Raw genomic sequence first — 17,922 nt, forward strand, 5'->3', positions numbered from 1 at the left:
TATTTTCATAAGCTTCCTAAACATTTTCTGCTAAGCAGTTTTTTTTCTGAGCGCATAAAAGAAAGTCAAGGGCAGCTGTGACACAGAATCCAACTGCAGCAGGTAAATTGGCTGGTACTTTTTCATAATTAAACAAACTTGATATTCGGCAACAGCACCCTAATATGAAGCTCCCATCCATAGTTCCAGTTGTTCCCTTTTGTAACTGAAACATTAGACTGAGCTAAGTTTTAGCATGTGTTTTAATCTGATACTTCAATTAAACATTCATGAGAACACTAAATTATTAACAAATATTCTCATTTAACCATCATATGCCAGTGTAGAGAAAGGCAACATTTTGGGGTTTAACAACAAGTTTGTGTAAACAACTTTAAGTTCTAGCATATATTCTGACATTATGAAAATACTATTTAAAAGTATGTTTTTCATTATCATGATAATGAGAAGGTTCTAGGAAAAACAGCAATGTCAGGAAATTCATGTGCATTTTAAAGTAGAGGTCATTGACTGCAAAGCAAAGAATTTGAAGAAAGCAGCGTAATAAAATGTTTTGCACTTTCACCGTTTTGCATGTCACAATTGGAGACGTATTTGCTAACTCTGAAGAGTTTGTGGCACAGTTATGCCCATGTCTGTGATAACAGGCACTTACCCAGATCAGTTACTTCATTCTCTTATGCCAGAGGTCAAAACACGGCACGGCATGCAGTCGTACATACTTCTGTCCATTAAAAGAACACTCCAGGCATCCATAGACTGTCTCCCTTTTTGAACTTCCCATTCCACAGAGGACACAGGGGCCTTTGGGGATGTTGTTATTAAGTAAATTAATTCGGATATGAGAACCGTCTCTGAGATAGCTTGTAGAGAGATCAGTCATGCTTGCAGCTTTTTCATAATAATCTGTAAAAAGGTCCTCCAAGTAAGGATCAGAGTTAGCAACGATTTCCACTACTCCTTTATCTGAAAAAGAACACACAAGGAAAAGAAGCAGTATTTTGTTATAATATTATATGATTTGTTGTTTAAAAAATATCAGTTTAATTATAGAAATAACAGCTGATGCACAAAACTGTTCTAAGCATGCCATATAGATTGCTTCCCATTGAAAACCCTGTGTGATTAAAGTTTTTCTTCAACTTCACTTAAGACACTGAAAAAAGCCAGAATTTTTGTATATGACCTATGTAATTATATTTTTAGAAATATACCTAAAGGATGGGCATGCAGCAGGCTTCTGAGAAATTGGTGCAAAGTCAAACCACAGTGTACTTCCTTGTTTCTATTTTTGCATTTCTAGTTTTATGTTCTAAACATTGTAAATTCACTTTTATTTCCTATTATATAAAAAAAAAAATCCCACTACTACTTAATATGTTTAGAAAACTCAGAGGACTCCTTGTTAACCTCCTAGCAGATTTCTGAGGATCCAGATGTGCCAGGTAGGAACCTTTCCTTCTCTCTTCAGGGACTTACTAGATTGAGTGAAGGACGTTTAGGCAGCTACAGCTCCTGAGATGTATCATACCCACTGAAGATGTATTCCCTTTGTGTGGACTGCAGCAGCACTGAAGGCTTGGTCCATGAAAGTCCTTTGATCAAGAATGGACTACAGTGGAGGAGGAACACCTAATCACAGCATTTTTGGGACCTGTTTACTGCTCAGCATTTATCTTCACACTCAGATCTGCAGATTTCCAAAGTACTTGGACTAAGGAGTGTTATAAGTTTAAGATCTTAGTCTAAAGCTGCATACAGGGATCTGCATTTTTGTTGGATGCTATGTTGATATTAGAATGAAAAAAGAGGACTGTGATGGTATCCTGTCACGGGAACATAGTGCCTAAGGAGTACATTCAATTATTGCAGTTAATATTGTTTGATATTTAAAATTACAGCTTTTGCCTTCAACTATTACTATAATTATAACTCGTATAATATGAGTTGTAAATGGCAAACCCATGAAATAGGCTCAATGTTATGCTAGCTGTGTAATTATTCACTACCAGTTTACCAACAGCCATACGTTTTTTAAGATCTTTAGAGTTTAATGAATAGATTTGTTATTTCTGAGAGACAGGTTCCCAAATGTAAATTTTAATAACTCTATAATCATTTCAATACATAGAAATAGAATTTCAATTCACTTCAATAGAAATTGAGAGGTTCATTTTGCTTCAAAATTTTTTTCTTTAAACATTCATCTTGGACAGAAATTAAAGAAGCAAAGGTACACTTTTAAATAAGACATTTGTGTATAAATATCAAAAAGTCATACTTCGATGAAACAGATTATTCTTTAATCTCCTGAATTTGATCAGTGAAGATGATCCAGATTTCTCCCTTTCAAATCCTCCTTTTGCAATTGGAGTCACACAGAGTTCTGCAAAAATGAAAAGTTTTTCAAAGGACTAAATATAAAAGCCATAATTGCACAACAATTTAATATGCTTTCTAATCAATAAAGTTAACAGTGATTAAATTTAGCTTTACTAATGTTTTTAATGGCTAGTATAACTTTTTAATACAAGTCTGCACACAGTAGTAGCTCACAGAATCAAGTACACAGATTTGATGGGAATTTTTAACGGTTGATGGCTTTCAATTAAAATCCTCAGAGCCTGTTTTGGTTTATACACAAATTTTGGTCATGTTAAGGGGTCAGGGCAGTCAGTAGCATAACAATGGAAGCCCTGGTTCTGAAGGACAAACATTTCTGTAGTTTTACCTGAAAGTAGAAATGAAACATTGTAAGCAAGGCTGTGAGTTCTGTACTTACCACTTCCAGTACTGAATTCTATCCATAACTTGAAAGAAATACTTTAAGGTAAAATCTGCTATGCAAATTTTTTATTTGTTTCCAATTGCTGCAATTAATTCCACCTAAATAGCTTTAGATATTTGTATGTGAAAATGATGTATCAGACTGAAATTAAAGCCCCAACAGCGAAAAAGTTATTAGTTTAGAAGTTCTGTACACTTTTTTCTTCACTTGTATCTTTGTACTTGCCTATTTTATGCAAAACTTATCAGATAGTCTCAGAAACCTGTTCCTCACCAGCTAGAAATATAACTAAGTGGGGCTTTTTGTTCCATGCAACCACAGAATTTAAAAAATACCAAGTCTAACTTTTAAGAAATGTTCCCACAGCAGACTATTTTCTTCTAGCACCTGCCTTGTTTTCTTTGCAAGCATTTCTGTCAGAATGTCAGAATACTTATGTGCATAAAGTTAAAACATCCCATTGTATGGGATCAGGGCTTCTGTATACCAAGAGCAATGAAACAGCTTTTAAAACTTAGATCATTATAAACAATAGCAGTAATGACAGTAATTCACATCACTTACCGAAATTACCATCCAAATGAATGTAGAGTTCAAATACACTAAAAGCAATAGTTGTATGTGCAGGAAAAACAATGGCTTTGTCCCGCCCTTTAGAATTCTGATCTTCAATTATGTGAAACTATAATTTCGAGAAGGATCAAAAGAAAAAAACATTACAAATTGAAACGAATAAATAAACAAAATACTAATCTTAACTTCATATATTGAGAATTATAATGCCAGGGGGAAACTTTGAAATTGAAGATCAAATTTCACAACTGAAGAATTTTCTATTAACTACTTTGCATTTTAATAAATTTTGATACAGAGAGAGTAATTTGCATCACTTAGTGAAAATTATGTGAATGATTTATTAGTACTAGAAAGAGCAAAGTTAGAAGTCTTCTAAGTTTAATTATTGAAATGCATTGAGGGGGAAGGGGGAGGAAGAGCATAAGACAGGGAATAAGATGCCAACCCTTCAAATAATAACCTGAAATTCCAATGTGCTACAGAAGATGACCGTAATAATGAAATAATAATGAAAGAAAGGTTATACATTTATTAGAAAGTCAAACTAAGAAGTAGTAAATTCCACTTTTTTGCTGAGGCTTTACCCCAGGCAATGGCTCATTGTCTAGCCATCTTTTCATGCATTTCCCATCCCTCTGTCATATAAGTACTGCTAACAAAAGACCAACTTTTAAACCACTTTACATTAGTACAATAATATCGGTTTACTTTAGATTTTTTATGAGCTCACATTATAAAAACACAATTAAATCAAAACATAAAATTTATAATAATGACCTTTTTATGCTTGATAATTTGAGTTACAGAACTTTGTCAAACATATTTACCCTCATTGTCTCTCCACGCATTCCAGTATGGACAGTTAATGAGCACTGCCTTGTAGTTCGAATACTTTCCATGACCACACACAAAATTTCCATCCTACTTTTTCTTGATTGATGGACTAGACAATGATCAAAGTTTATTTTTCTAAAATCAAGAGGGAGGCAGGAAGGAAATTCAGACATAATTAGCAGTTTAAAAAGCAGCTAAGTAACTTTAAATCAGTAAATAAATCACCATAATGTCTGTTTCATAGCAATAAAACAGCTACTGACCAAGGAGATCTCTGGAAACTTAATATTGGTTTTCACTGTTTGGGAACAGAACTAAGAAATTCAAGGAAAGCCAGTATTCTACAGATATTAGAGAAGATACCTGGGACACCCTGGAAAATTCAAAGCCCGTTCATCTGACTCTGGTTTTAGTGCCATTAACTGAAAAAAACCTATATCACTTATAAACAGTACTGAACAATCATGAAACAAATGACTGTAGAATTTCTACAAACAGTGGCAGTTAGTTTTATGACACTGAATCTTTTTTTCAGGAGACTAGGTCCTCTTCCCTCACCCCCATTTATTAATGATAACATTTGGAGGTTAAAAATAAACTAGGAAAATAGGGAAGGAGAGGTTACAGATAAAAAATGGCATGCACTTCTTGGTAAATACCAACAAGGTAACAATATATATTTGCAACTGCCAAATGTTGCATCATGTATAGTAAATTATTTACTGGGATGCACTGCCGGGATTCACTGGGATGACATTGTCACCAAGGGACAATCTTTGAAATATAAAAAAAATAATTACCCCTAGAATTTGTCACATCATATTTCTACACATCTGACATCTGTGCTAGCACCACAGGAAACAAGAAGTTCATTTTCAGCCTCCACAACTCAACAAGAATGTTGGTAGAAGAGACTTGATTTAAAGAAAAGTCACAGAAGGTTATGAAAATTTAAGTAGATAAACCTACTTTGCTTTTACAGAATAGGCAGTGTAATAGCTTCATAAAACCTCAAAGTACCTACCATGGCAATAACACATATGGCTCTCTAGCTCATCAAGGGCAAAGAAATCCTATTTCTGGAACCTGAAGTTAGGTAATGTCATTCAAAGTAGGTTTCAAATATTCAATACTATGGTATAACACGATAGGAGTTTTGATGGGCTCTTTCTTTTTTTTCTTTTTTCCTGAGACATGCACTATAATTCAAAGAATTCAGAAAAATTTTACAGCCTGTATTATACAGGTCACGTGTCTAATCCCAGTGATCCAACCTGATACCCTTGAAAATATCAGATGGCGACTGCTACTGATTGACTAAAAATAATCAAAACCTAAGAACTTCAGACTTGCAGCCTAACTGTATGAAATAGAATTATGGAAACAGAAATCAAAACACAGAATACAACCTTGTAGTAAGTTCTCTCAGTAATGTTGGTACTTCAACTTCATGTTTGGTCACTATGCCAAATGAAGCTTTAAAGGCAATGGAATCTGATCCAGCAACATCAAAACCAACATCATTCATTATCTGATTTCCTCTTCTGCCATTAAGTGAAACATCTGATTTGTCTTCATAGTTGAGCAACTGGTAAGACGAGACACCTGAGTAAAAGAAGATAACCTTTGTGTGATGATGAAAAGTCTGAACACAGTATTTTCACATAGCCAGAATAAATGGTACCATTCCTACTGTGCTTAATCATTTTGATACGAAATTCAGAGCTACACTGAGCACTTGTTTATTGATGTTACTTCTGATGATTGATGGAAAGAGTACATTGGAGTCCTGGGTTTGAATAGAGCTATTTTCAAATTTCTGTGTTCATCATTATTCTCCTCGAGTACTTCCACCTGTAACTATGATGCTGATACAAATAAACCAGACATGAGGTGTGTTTTGGCTTTAATGACAAAGGCTCTGAAACCCAAAATAACTCAGTGGAGGCCACACAGAATATTAAAACTAGGAATAAAATGAAAGCCACTGTATAAAAAGTATTAGGGAATTCTGAATTCTGTCAAGATGCTATACAAAGACCCTAAATTTTCTTCATTTTTGCAGTACACGAATGAGACATGGGTCTGCCAGTAACATTAACTCTGCCCAGGGACTACGTCAGTTTTTTTGGAAGGAAAATAAAAGATTAATTCTGACTCATTTTGCATTCAATTATTGTACAACCAAAAGGTAGGTACCAAAGCAACTCTACAAAAATGTCTTTATAATATCAAATACATTTCCATTACATTAACAGAAAAAATACTGCACCAGATTGGTTGCCAAATTAAAAAGGACACAGGGATTAGATTTCCAAATACATCTAAGAATTTGTGTTTTACTCCTTTTTTTGTTTTTAATCCTTTGAAGATATTAGGATAAGCTGGCATTGTGAAGTCATCTACTATGAATCTTGTTTGTGTTTATTTTTAACGAAAAAGAATGTTAATATATTTTTTCATAATTCCAAAAGGATTGAAAATGCTTGTCTTTGTCGCATAAAAAAGGAAATTCAATTACAAACCTCCTTGCTTATGTTAAAGGACTTTCTTAATACTTTCTGCACACAACATTTAACCTTTACAGAAAAGACTAGTAAGGTTTTGTGAGAATTTTTAATGAGATTTTGCAACCTTTTTCTCAGACTTTTTAATGAGATTTTTGATTTTTTTTTTCATTCAGGACAAGCCAGCTGACTTCTCCTGAATGTAAGACATAGGATTAAAATTTTTCTTATCATGCCTGTGTCCTGAAATCCCCTCTTGTGGGATCAAGTGGTATTTTCTCTGCTTATATTAGTTTGTCTTAGTAGAATTTTTAACTGATACATTTGTTGCGCAAGTAAAATCATCAATAATTTTACCAAAATTAACAATAAAAAAAATAAAGCAATGAAACTGTTTTGAGAAAATCTGTAGACATGAATTACACACTTTTCAAAGGAATGTACAGGAAGATACAGGCCATATAGTGCAATTTTGCAATTCTTAATTCTATTAGAATCTCCTCAAAATTTACACTATGGCATAGAAAAAGGAATTTAAAAACCAGTTAAGCTCTTTAAGTACACCACAAAGATTGCAAACGTGGAAAAAGTCTTATGAAAATCCAATTACACCAGTCAGATGTAATAGCTGTTTTCAAATGCTTCTGCCTGTACAGAGCTCAGTTCAGCACCAGGGACTGCCAGCATGGAAGAGCTGTGGAACTGATTCTTACACACTTAAAAATGAGAATACAGACAAAGGGTGCATTTCTAAACAAAATTTACGTAAAAATTAATCAACATACATCAGTACATCTGTCAGGAATTGGAGGTTTGTGGAAAAAAAAAAGGTCTTAACTGAATTTGTTTAATACTAGTTCAGAAAATATCAAGGCTTTTTAATACAAATTACTTTCCTTTTTTTGCTCTTTTCCTAGAAAGTCTTTTTTTTCCTTTTTTCTAACCATTTTGATTTATACCTTTTTTCTTAAATATTTATTACATGACTAAGATAGAAAAATGTTATTACCCATTTACTAAGGAAACATCATACTACCTGCACAGTTTAGACTATGTTCACTAAGTCTACTAGAAAACATGCATTTTTCCACTTTAAAAACAGATAAAAATCTTACCTGCAGAAATTTCTTTCTCCCCTTGAAGAATGTCTTTTAATGTGAAAGGTGTTGAAGCAAATTTAGATTTTTTCGAAAGCAAACATTTTCTTTTTTTAATCACAAGGCTCAGAGGTTGGTATCTGTCAGCTTCACTGAGGCTGGGCACGGGAACTAATCTTCCTCCATCACCAACCTGTTTAACGAAGTTTTTGGTTGCAGCAGCAAACATATTATGACATTTGCAATGATAAAAATAGAAAACTCTGTATCAAGTGTAGCTTCCAGACATCGAGCCCATGTTCAATTCTTCTTATATTGTTCTTGCAAACAAATTACCATGATTTGGAAAAAAAATTTTAAAAATCTGTCAAACTGCTTTTTTTTTAGACTGAGTTATATCTCACTTTTAAAGAATCAACAGCATCTTAGCTACTGAACTTCTATGGTGTACTGCTTGAGACTTCTCTCAGACACCTTCAGTTAAGCTCTCTAATTCTGTATGATGAATAATGAATTAACAGTGTAAACTGAGAGGGGAATGGCGCCTTTTTCTTGGCAGTTCATTGCCACCCTTTAAAAGACAAAATTTACTGTCATAGAAACAGAAATCTAACTTCCATGACCCTCAACTTCCCAGTGGGAGTTCCTGGTGTACTGCTGTTTGTTGGGTCCTTGCTGCAGCTGAATTCTGGTGTTTTAGCAGCACCAACAAAGCAGCCCAGGCTGTTCTGGGAGGCACTGGAATTACAGCTGGCTGGGCACTGGCAGCTCTGGGAGACGGTGTTGCCTTTCACAGCACTGCCGTTCCCTGCCTGGGAGAGCTCAGCTGGGGCCGAGTGCTGTGCTGGCCTCAAGTGTGAGATCAGAGCAGGCTGGGGGCACGGGGAAACACCAGTGGGCTCTCATTGTTTGTTATCAATCTCCTGTGACTCAGCTGTCTGTGACCCCAGGGCTAGGCTTGAACTGCATGCATTTAGCTCAGGCTACTGAAAACCTCATTCGGTTGTGAGAATGATGCAAAACAATAAAAGTAAAATTGCAGAAAGAAGTGACAGTATTGATAGACGAATGAGGAGCAACTCAAGAACCCAAGATATAAAGCCCCAGTGTAAAAAGACAGAAAATTGTAAAGAGAAGAAAGACAGACAGTAGAGAGCACTGTGGAGGATCTGTGAGAGAGGCAGAAGCAGCTGATCCACCCTCATGTAAACAATTACTTGATTTTCTAGTGAGATTGATGAACACAGAACTGGCTAAACCTTACAGGTCTTCTTCCAGAGACTCCCTTTGCAGAATGTAAAGCATCAGGCTTGTAAAGTTACACTTCAGTAGTTGTTGTCACCTCGTTGCCAGGTAACAATTGGTTCGATTGGCTTTTTTTCTGAAGCAAGGTTTTTATGTGAAAGTATCTTAAGGATTGTTTTTATAATATGAACACTTATTAAATAATTATCATGTGTTAATACTTCCATAATATTTTTAAAGGTTCAGAGCATCAGAAAATCCAACAAAATGGCCAAAAGAGGAGGGCATTACTTCAGCTATCTAAGATGAAAGGAAAGGCTGCTAGATCGTTCTGCTTACTCTAGAGGGTGCTGAAAAATCAAGTCAGGTTATATATAGACTTTGAATTGAAAGCTTGGGAAAGCCTGCAGTTAATTCTGGCTGTAATTCATACTACACTATCTGAAAAACCCTGTACATATTTACTCAATCAAAACACATTAACAGAATTGAAAAGCTTTCAAAGGGAAGAAATGTCTAAGGGAACTCTAAAATGAAAATTGCCTGTTGATCCTTGGTTTAGATTAATCCTGTATATATATGTTTGACAGGATACTATTTTTCTACAAATTGTTAAGACCAGCTGGCACTGTTTATTCAACATGCATTTGTATTTTTCTTACTCACTATGTGGTCATAGATCATACTCAGCGTGATCTAGCTCTAATTTTGATAATGAATATTTTCATTTGAAATGTTTACGTGCTATTCCTGTTACTCTAACACCCTATAATCCATCATAAATGCTTCAGCAGATGTTTGTGCTGTCCTCATGCCACAGATCAGAGAACAGGAGTCCAAGTACAGGGACATTGCCATGATCTGAAAATGTTCACTAATTTTGCACATCAAAGTGAAGAAACATAAGGTATTTCCCTGCTCCTCCAGCACTAGACACTTTTCTACTTGGCACACCAGTGTGCTTTATGAACTTCCAGCATTTTTGCATCTACGGTATGCTCTCATTTTGGGCAACCAATTAACCAAAACCACTTAATTTCCAAGTGCATAGGTTAGGCCTGAGTCACCACTGGAATAAAAATATCTTGCCTTGTCTCGCCAAATTGTGCAGATGAAAATCCTCGCTCACATTTGCTCCCTGGGGAGGATCTGGGCTGAAATGTTCCATTGCCCTCAGCACAGAGCCACACAAGGGCACTGGTGAGGCTCCCTCTGCACAGCCCTCCACAGAAGAGCACGGGGACTTCTCCAGCCGGATCACCTTCCCCTGGAGGGAAGAGCAAGAGAGGTTATTTCCTACACATGATCAGTTGTGTTTTTTCAGAGGGGGTGTTAACCATGAAGTAGTAACATAGCAAGTATTAGCTATATGGAGTTGAGAATATTTTATGCCTAAATACTGTATTTTTTTCCTCACATCCTATTTATAAAAACATGGAGATTTTTAAGAGTAAAACCTAGAGGACAATCCTGCTCTCTGCATGGTGTTGGAAGATGCAGTTAAAAGATAATTCCATAATGATTTTTGGTTTAATATTAGATAGTTATCCTACATTATCCCTTGCAGGAATGTCTGTCACCTGTAATTATAGTGTCTAAAGAGGCATTTATGATATGATCTAAGGTAGTGCAAACTAGACATTTGTCCAAGGAACTTCAAATGTGGAATTATTTCATTATTTTCAATCCAGACATCTTAAACCATTTGGAATCCACTTGAACTGATCTGACTTTAATTTATTTCTTGTCACAATCAACCATATCATAAGATTAGCATGATTAAGCAGTCAATTGAAGGGAGAAAAGAAATCTTAAGTGCTAACTGACTGGATAAACGTAGTTGATGTTTCACTTGAAAGGATTAAACCCACAATCTACACCAAATTATGCTGGTAATTTGTTTAATATCTTCTTAGTGTACAAAAGGATGCCATCAGTTGCCAGATCTCCTGATACAGGAGATACATGAGTGTATCATGTACACTTCAAGTGCAATTGAACTGCATTACATTTACCTGCATCTCTGCAGAAGAACAAGTGCAAGAATTTAACATACAAAAAACAGCAAAAGAAAATGCTACTGAAAAAATTACTCACAAAATTCTGTAACTTTCCAGCACACGGCATGAGTATTTCCCTAGAAACACAGGATCTGAGCAATACAGACTCTGTTATATTTCAGGAGGTAACAAACATAACATTTTATGGGGTAAAATATGCTTCTAATTACATACACACTTTTTGGGTTTTTCCAACAACTTGAGTGGGTTTAATAGCACTTGATTTTTTTTTTTTTTTTTTGAGGTGGCATTGTCTAGAAATTCTCATGAGCAAAACCAGCCAGTTTAATACCATGGCTTACATAACTTCAGAGCTCCTGGAATACAAATTCTGGTGCTTGTTTTATATGCTCTTCCATAGACTTACCTTTCAGGTTCCAGACCTTTGTTCACGGACATACAGATTACTTAATCTATGCTTCATGTGTCTACCTTTAGAGTGCATGAAATATCCCAGCTTTTTCTTCTTTGTAACTGCCCCAGTACGAATGGCAGTATTTCCAATGGGGAGATGGATGTGTTAACTGTGAAGCCTTTACTAAAAAGGAATGCAAAGTAGTCCTCCAGGGACAGATATGCTGAGGAAGTGTGTCTGCATTTACACTTACCACCTGTGAGAAGCAGGCACATCTTTCAGCTCTCAGCCTGGCAACTGACAGCATCTTTTTGCTCATTAAGTAGATATTAAACAAATTACCAACATAATATGGTGCAAATTTTGGGTTTAATCTTTTCAACACCAGCTCAGTTTATCCAGTCAGTTAACACTTAAGATTTCTTTTCTCCCTTCATCTTCCAGCTTTCAACTGTTACATAAATATTACTGTATACAACAAAGCTACTTTCATCATGCAGCATTATTAGCTTGTGAAGAAAAATCTGGAAAAGAAACAAGCCAGTGTGACCTAAAGTAAACTATTTAATACTTCCTTTCCTTTGAAGGATGCTGCCCAAATGGCTAAATCTTTTTTAACCATTATCTGTCAGTGGGTGTGCCTGTGTGAGAGGACAGCTTTGTGGGCTTGCCCATCCACCTGTATGAGGATGTAGAATTGTAGATGCTGCTGTGCCACTATATCTGAAGAAAAGTTACAGAACAAAGGATTTGTCTGCTACGTTATAACTCACATTGTCCATGCTAAGCTGTCTGATGGGTGCTGGTACATTTACATCTATATAAAATTTCCCTCAGTCATAGACATCTTGTTCCTTGCTGCTTCTCCTTATGTTTTAAACTGAGCAGCAGGACTGCTTTTATTTTTGGCATTGACACCAGCTGTTCTGTGATACTGGGCAATTAACCTCTATGAAACCTACTGCATGTGGCTGTGCCAATGTGTCACTTCTCAGGGAAGGATACTGCAAGGGCTGATTATTACTAGTACAAAGCACCCTCAGATCTTTGGATACAGAGTATTTATAAACAGACAAAATTAAATCAGTGTTTGTAGGGCATGCAAGAATTCAGCATCCTCTTTCATAACCACCTCTATGTTTATTCAGCCTGTTCCTTTTCATGCTTTCAAGACAAGAATATATCTTCATCTAGTTTCCTAATTCATTTTTTTCACATGCCTGTAGGCATAGATTAATAAATGAGAGCAGTTTCCAGATACCAAACATTTTAACAGACAGGTGACATAAAAATTCTTGTCACCAAACAAGAAAAGTAGCCTGATACTATTATTCTAGGTCAGCTGATTTAAGTGAAGTCAGCTCCTGAACTAGAACTGAAGAATGGATGTGCTTTTCTGCTCTTGAATTTCTTTGACTGCTAAAAGTAATGCAAGGCCCTCAGAAATAGCTTACTTAGAGAAGAACTTAAAAGACAATTAACACCTTAAATTTTATCAGCTGAAAGAAATAACCCAACATATTCACCAGAATTTACAGTCCACCTACAGTCCAACAAGTAACCTTTTGAGAATGTTTAATTATAATTTTTTCCTCCACTGACTTGTCAAAAAACCTGTTCAAGAAGCCTAGGGTGCTTGTGAAATTTGAGCTAGTAATTAGTGTCTTTTCCTTACCAAAGGAAATGTAGCCATACACTAGTCAGTGAGAAAAGCAACTACACATTTGGTTTTGCTTTGGAACTTATCCTTGTAAATACAAACATAATCCAATGTAGTCTCATCACAGGCAAAAAGCATCTTCACAACAGATTAATGTCTGTAACATGCATTTATGCATACCTTTTTTCCCTGAATTTTTATAATTTACTACTATTAATATGCACTTGGGATATAGATATGGGATATACAACCTAACCTGTCTCTTTTAAGTTAAATCTTAGACATAGCTCTCAGAAATAAAAATGACAGTCTAAATAGAATACATTTCATTTTCTGCCCTTGAGTAAAATTAGACTCACTACTCAATCAAAATAGAGTACATTCTCAGCTAGCCCCTGGTACTCTGGATTTGAAAGATATTTTATTTTAGTTTCTTTTAACCTGACTTAGTAATAACTACTTACCTGAAAAATAATTTTCCATATTGAAGTGCAGTGTTTTTTTTAACATTTAGACAAACTTAAATATTTAGTAAGATCATAAGCACTTGAAGAACCACGCAGATTGCTATGTTGCTGTGCAAAAATGCAATGTATCATCATATCAGAACAGATTTTTGTACCAGCAGTGGAACTTGGAACAGCTTTCTGTGGGCAACTCCCTTAGCTGAGTCAGGATGAAATCCTGTCAATAGCTTCCCACACTGTCTCACTTCACCACACCACAGCGCCTACATGTTTGTGGCTGTGAAGAAGCATCACCTGTCTCCTGCTTAGATTAAACCTAAACATGTAATTTACTTTCATACCTGAAGTAATAGTTTTGATGCTAAATTAGGTGTCAGGTTGCTTGTGCTGCCTCTCAGGCCTCTGGTTCTCTATTCCCAAAAGTTTGCTATGTTGATGTTTTTACCATTTAAATAATGACATAAAACCTTCCACACTTCACTCATGCACAGTAATTTTGCTGAGTCACAGCCATCCAAAGCATTCAGAGCTGAAGGACAGATCTCTGCTGGGCAAAGGTGAAAGCAGAGCTGAGTTTCACTCGTGGAATGGTTGAACAGGGAAAAAGCTCCTAGTGGGCCCTTCCCACAGAGCATGGGTTTGGACAAGATGCGTGCTGTGACACAAGACACAAAGCGCTGCCATTCATGAAAAAAGCCTTCTCCCTTCCTTTGCAATTGCTTCCACTCAGGCAGCATTCCAGACTGTTTGAACACTTGTTCTTTTTACAATGCCAAGAAATAACAAAAACCTCAATTTCTCCTCCCAACCAAATTCTTATTTTTCATTATGCTTTCATTTTAAGAGCTGAACAGCTGACAAGAACACATAATGGAAAAACCTCAAAATCCCACATACTGTTATTTTTCCAAGAGGCCAGACAGGGTGGGTGTCAAGTAATTATTTTTTTTCTTTCATTTCCACTTTTTTCAAATCTATTAGAGAACGTCAGGAACAATTTTTTCTACACTCTCTCTCAAAACTTGAGAAGCATACTGCAAGCTCCCTTTAATCACAAAGAAAAAACTGAATTGAAAAAAAAAAGAGGAAAAAGGCTCTTATCAGCTGCAATATGAAGATATAACTAGGAACTGCCAAAAAGAAAATTACATTCTTTGAGACTGCATTTGGTAGTTCCTGACAGATGTAAAGAAACTGCACAGAGAATCACATGGGAAAAATTTTACAAAAATATTCCTGCAGTGAAAAAAGGTTAGAAAGGAAAAGCCACCATTTCAGTGCTTTTGCTACCACTATCACCCACCTCTTCAAAATCAATCTGTAAAATATATATTAAGAATTTTATGATTAATAATCAATTGATCTAACTAGTTACAAATAGTTTATTCAAGAACCATTGCCTCAAGTGTTTCTTATATTAATAAATCAGAACACAGATGACAGCAGTTTAAACAGTGTACATTGAGATTTATTAGAACAAGCACTAATAGCAGCAGTGTACAGAGTGATGGAGACAATGTACTGTATGCACTGAACAATAGTAATTATACAATTGCACTTCTTCAGAGATCTATTAGAAAATGCTTTTCAGTAAACAGTTTCCCAAATCTAGCATTGTTTGGATTTGCCTCTGAGGAAAAAAAAATACAAAAAATATGCTTTATCTTCTTCTTTTTGGTAAGGCATTAGCAACATTCATTGGCAGGCTACACAAGTCATTTGTACATGCATTATCCAATTACATTGCAACAGGTAAAAAGAGCATCACGTTTCCTCAAAAATTAGAATTGTGTGTATGCTTTGGACACAATATCCTGGAAAATCTGACTTAGCCTGAAGGAAACAGATGACATCTTTTGTTACATTTTAGAGCACAACAAAAACTATAGCATAGCCAAATTCACTTTTTATTTCCTACCAGAAGCTGTAGGACCTTCTTAAATTGGAGTTGGTATTATGGGTATCGTGTATACCACATACATCACTGGAATAAAGTCTGTTATTATTTCTTGTTTACTCTTCCCCCCACTACCACCTCCCTGAATGATGTGGCCAAAGGATGCTCAGCTGTAATCAATATTAACTACTGAATGAGCCTGGGCTTTATTGCATGAGAGGTAGTCAGTGTGAGGCCCCATCTACTCTCTGGATTACTACAACAGTACGTTCAAAACCAACTGACAAGTGCAAAGACACAGAATAAATGTTGCAGCTGCATTGCATGGAAACTTAAAACTGTTTTATTACTGCTCTTTTCTGGCTAGGTTTAATCTCAGAAGTAGCCAGAGAACTCAAAATACCAAAAGAAAACAATTCTATGTATGTGCTGAAGCCTAGACGGAGAGAGGCACTTTCTCACATTCATCCTTTTCTGGGCTAGGATTAAGAGCGTGCTCTTTGTCTGCCACCCCTGCTCCACAAATCAGAAAGATCAGACTCCTTTTTTTCACTGGCATACTGTGCTAAAAACTCCCAGCTCTGGGCTGGCACCATCCTGGGGAAAGTAGAGGGAAACAGGAACAGGGATTGCAAATATTCTTACAATTAAGCTTGCCAGAATGAGACAGAATATGATGAATTGTTATTGTTTTAATGTACTGTTCTTTATTCCAAATGTCATATCTAACTGAGCTTTGCAGAGACATGAAGTTAACTTGTTTTTAAAAACTACAAGCTCCAGAATAAGATTCCAAAATCCAAGAGGAAAGTCAAATATATTGCTCGGAGTGGCAAGCAGTCAAACCAACTGTATTTCACACATTTTATCTTCCACAACACAGCACACAGGTTCAAAATTAAGCTTAAGGGCAACTAGTTGAATACCTAGGCTTGACTGCACATTAGGCCTACAGCTGAAATATTTTTGGGCAGCTAGATCATCCACTCACCTGGAAGCTCACTGGGTTCAAGGGGAAGGGAGTACCAACAGCAGCTCAGCCTCTGCGTGGGCGCTCATTTGGTTAAGCATGTAGGAATTAGAAATCAAGCGCTACAAAACCTGGGCTAACCATGTAAGCCAGTACATTGTTTTCTTAGGAATGTCACTGTAGAGTGTTTTTATTTGAACTTAAGCATCTACATCTTTTACACTGATGTGAATGAGAACTGTTTGCAATGTTAACGCTAAGTACACATCGATGCCTGTCAGAGTCCAAGCAGATGGAGCAGGAAAAAATCTGATGTGCATTGCTGATTAACTCCTGCAGTGAAATAAGTGTATAGATTTAGAATACACAAATTATATCCTTTCTGTATTGCTCCTCAGCTCCTGATGTTTACAAATCATAAGCAATAAAATTGCTTTTACAGGCATAATCACCTCATATTGGGAATCAGAATAAATAAGATGTAAAGAATCATCATGAAGACATCCCAAACTTGTGAATAGTCAAGAGCAGATGAATACATTTGCGGAAATCAATCAAGAACAATTAAAAATATTTTTTAATGTTTAATTACTGAATGTACTACAAAGGACCAAACTTATGCTTTTAAAAATTGCTATACTATAAGTAGCTTATATAATTTTCACTACAAATATCTGCAAATTAATTTCCTATTAATTAGAGTTATTTAAATTATGGTACTGATTTTTTTTCCAGTATCCGATTCTTCATCATCTCATTATGGAAGTCCACAGCAAACTTTTGAGTATAAAATTGGGAGTGCTGCATGTAAGGTTTAATACTGAAGTACTCAGACAATGCATTCTGCTATATTTGGGTAGATTGGTACATAAATGCTTCTCACTGCCTTTCTTTCCCTTAAGCAAATTTCTTCTCTTGCTTTCAAATAACAGATAAAAATTTATCTGGTGCATCTAAGAATTCAGACCTTTCTCACTACAGTCTGTTATTTCCCTTTAAAACAGACACTATCTACCCACTACTCAAAAGTAGCACTGGCTCTGTATACTTCTAAAAAGCAACTTTTGCCTTTAAATTCACCTTAAAAACCACAAAGCAAATTTCTGCTTGCCCTTGTACCTGACATAATAGCATAATCACAGTAGAAAGACTCTGAGGATCTTCTTTTAGAGGTAAGCTACCCAAAGAGGCATACAAGGAATCAACAGATATGGTTTGTTTTGTTTGTTTTTTCAGAATGAGCACATGGATACAGGCAATCAGCAAAGAATGCTCTTTCAGCTCCTTAGGTTCTGACATTTTGGCTTGCTAAAGAATTGGCACAGGGCAATCTACCACCTGAAAGGTTGTTACAAGCAAAGAAGCTCAATAAGGCAGTATAAAAATAATAACTCATCTAAACCTTACCCTTCTAATGGTATTCTGAGAATATGAGCAAGGTAAAAATACTAACATTACAACATTTC

At 35.8% G+C, this 17,922-nt stretch overlaps 1 protein-coding gene across 1 annotated transcript; it reads right to left on the reverse strand.

Moving 5' to 3' along the window:
• Nucleotides 1-323: 323 nt before the first annotated feature.
• Nucleotides 324-8,031, reverse strand: PJVK (pejvakin). Its single transcript, XM_054278073.1, has 6 exons — nucleotides 7,821-8,031; nucleotides 5,608-5,803; nucleotides 4,192-4,333; nucleotides 3,353-3,470; nucleotides 2,282-2,386; nucleotides 324-966 (listed from the first exon to the last, which is right to left on the reverse strand). Exons 1-6 carry the CDS (start codon nucleotides 8,029-8,031, stop codon nucleotides 665-667), a joined length of 1,074 nt encoding a protein of 357 aa, XP_054134048.1. The 3' UTR covers nucleotides 324-664.
• Nucleotides 8,032-17,922: the final 9,891 nt, after the last annotated feature.

This window comes from Melozone crissalis, unplaced genomic scaffold (genome assembly GCF_028551555.1).
Source record: "Melozone crissalis strain CALT ecotype California unplaced genomic scaffold, PUWL_Pcris_2 ptg000023l_1, whole genome shotgun sequence".
NCBI lineage: Eukaryota > Metazoa > Chordata > Aves > Passeriformes > Passerellidae > Melozone > Melozone crissalis.

Bases quoted from the DNA above. Each gene is read 5' to 3' on its own strand.
- PJVK (XM_054278073.1), bottom strand. From the start codon at position 8,031: ATGTTTGCTGCTGCAACCAAAAACTTCGTTAAACAGGTTGGTGATGGA. The intron at 4,334-5,607 runs GTTGTATTCTGT...TCTTGATTTTAG, and splicing joins CTGAGAGAACTTACTACAAG to AAAAATAAACTTTGATCATT. The intron at 3,471-4,191 runs GTAAATATGTTT...TCGAAATTATAG, and splicing joins TGCGTGGAGAGACAATGAGG to TTTCACATAATTGAAGATCA.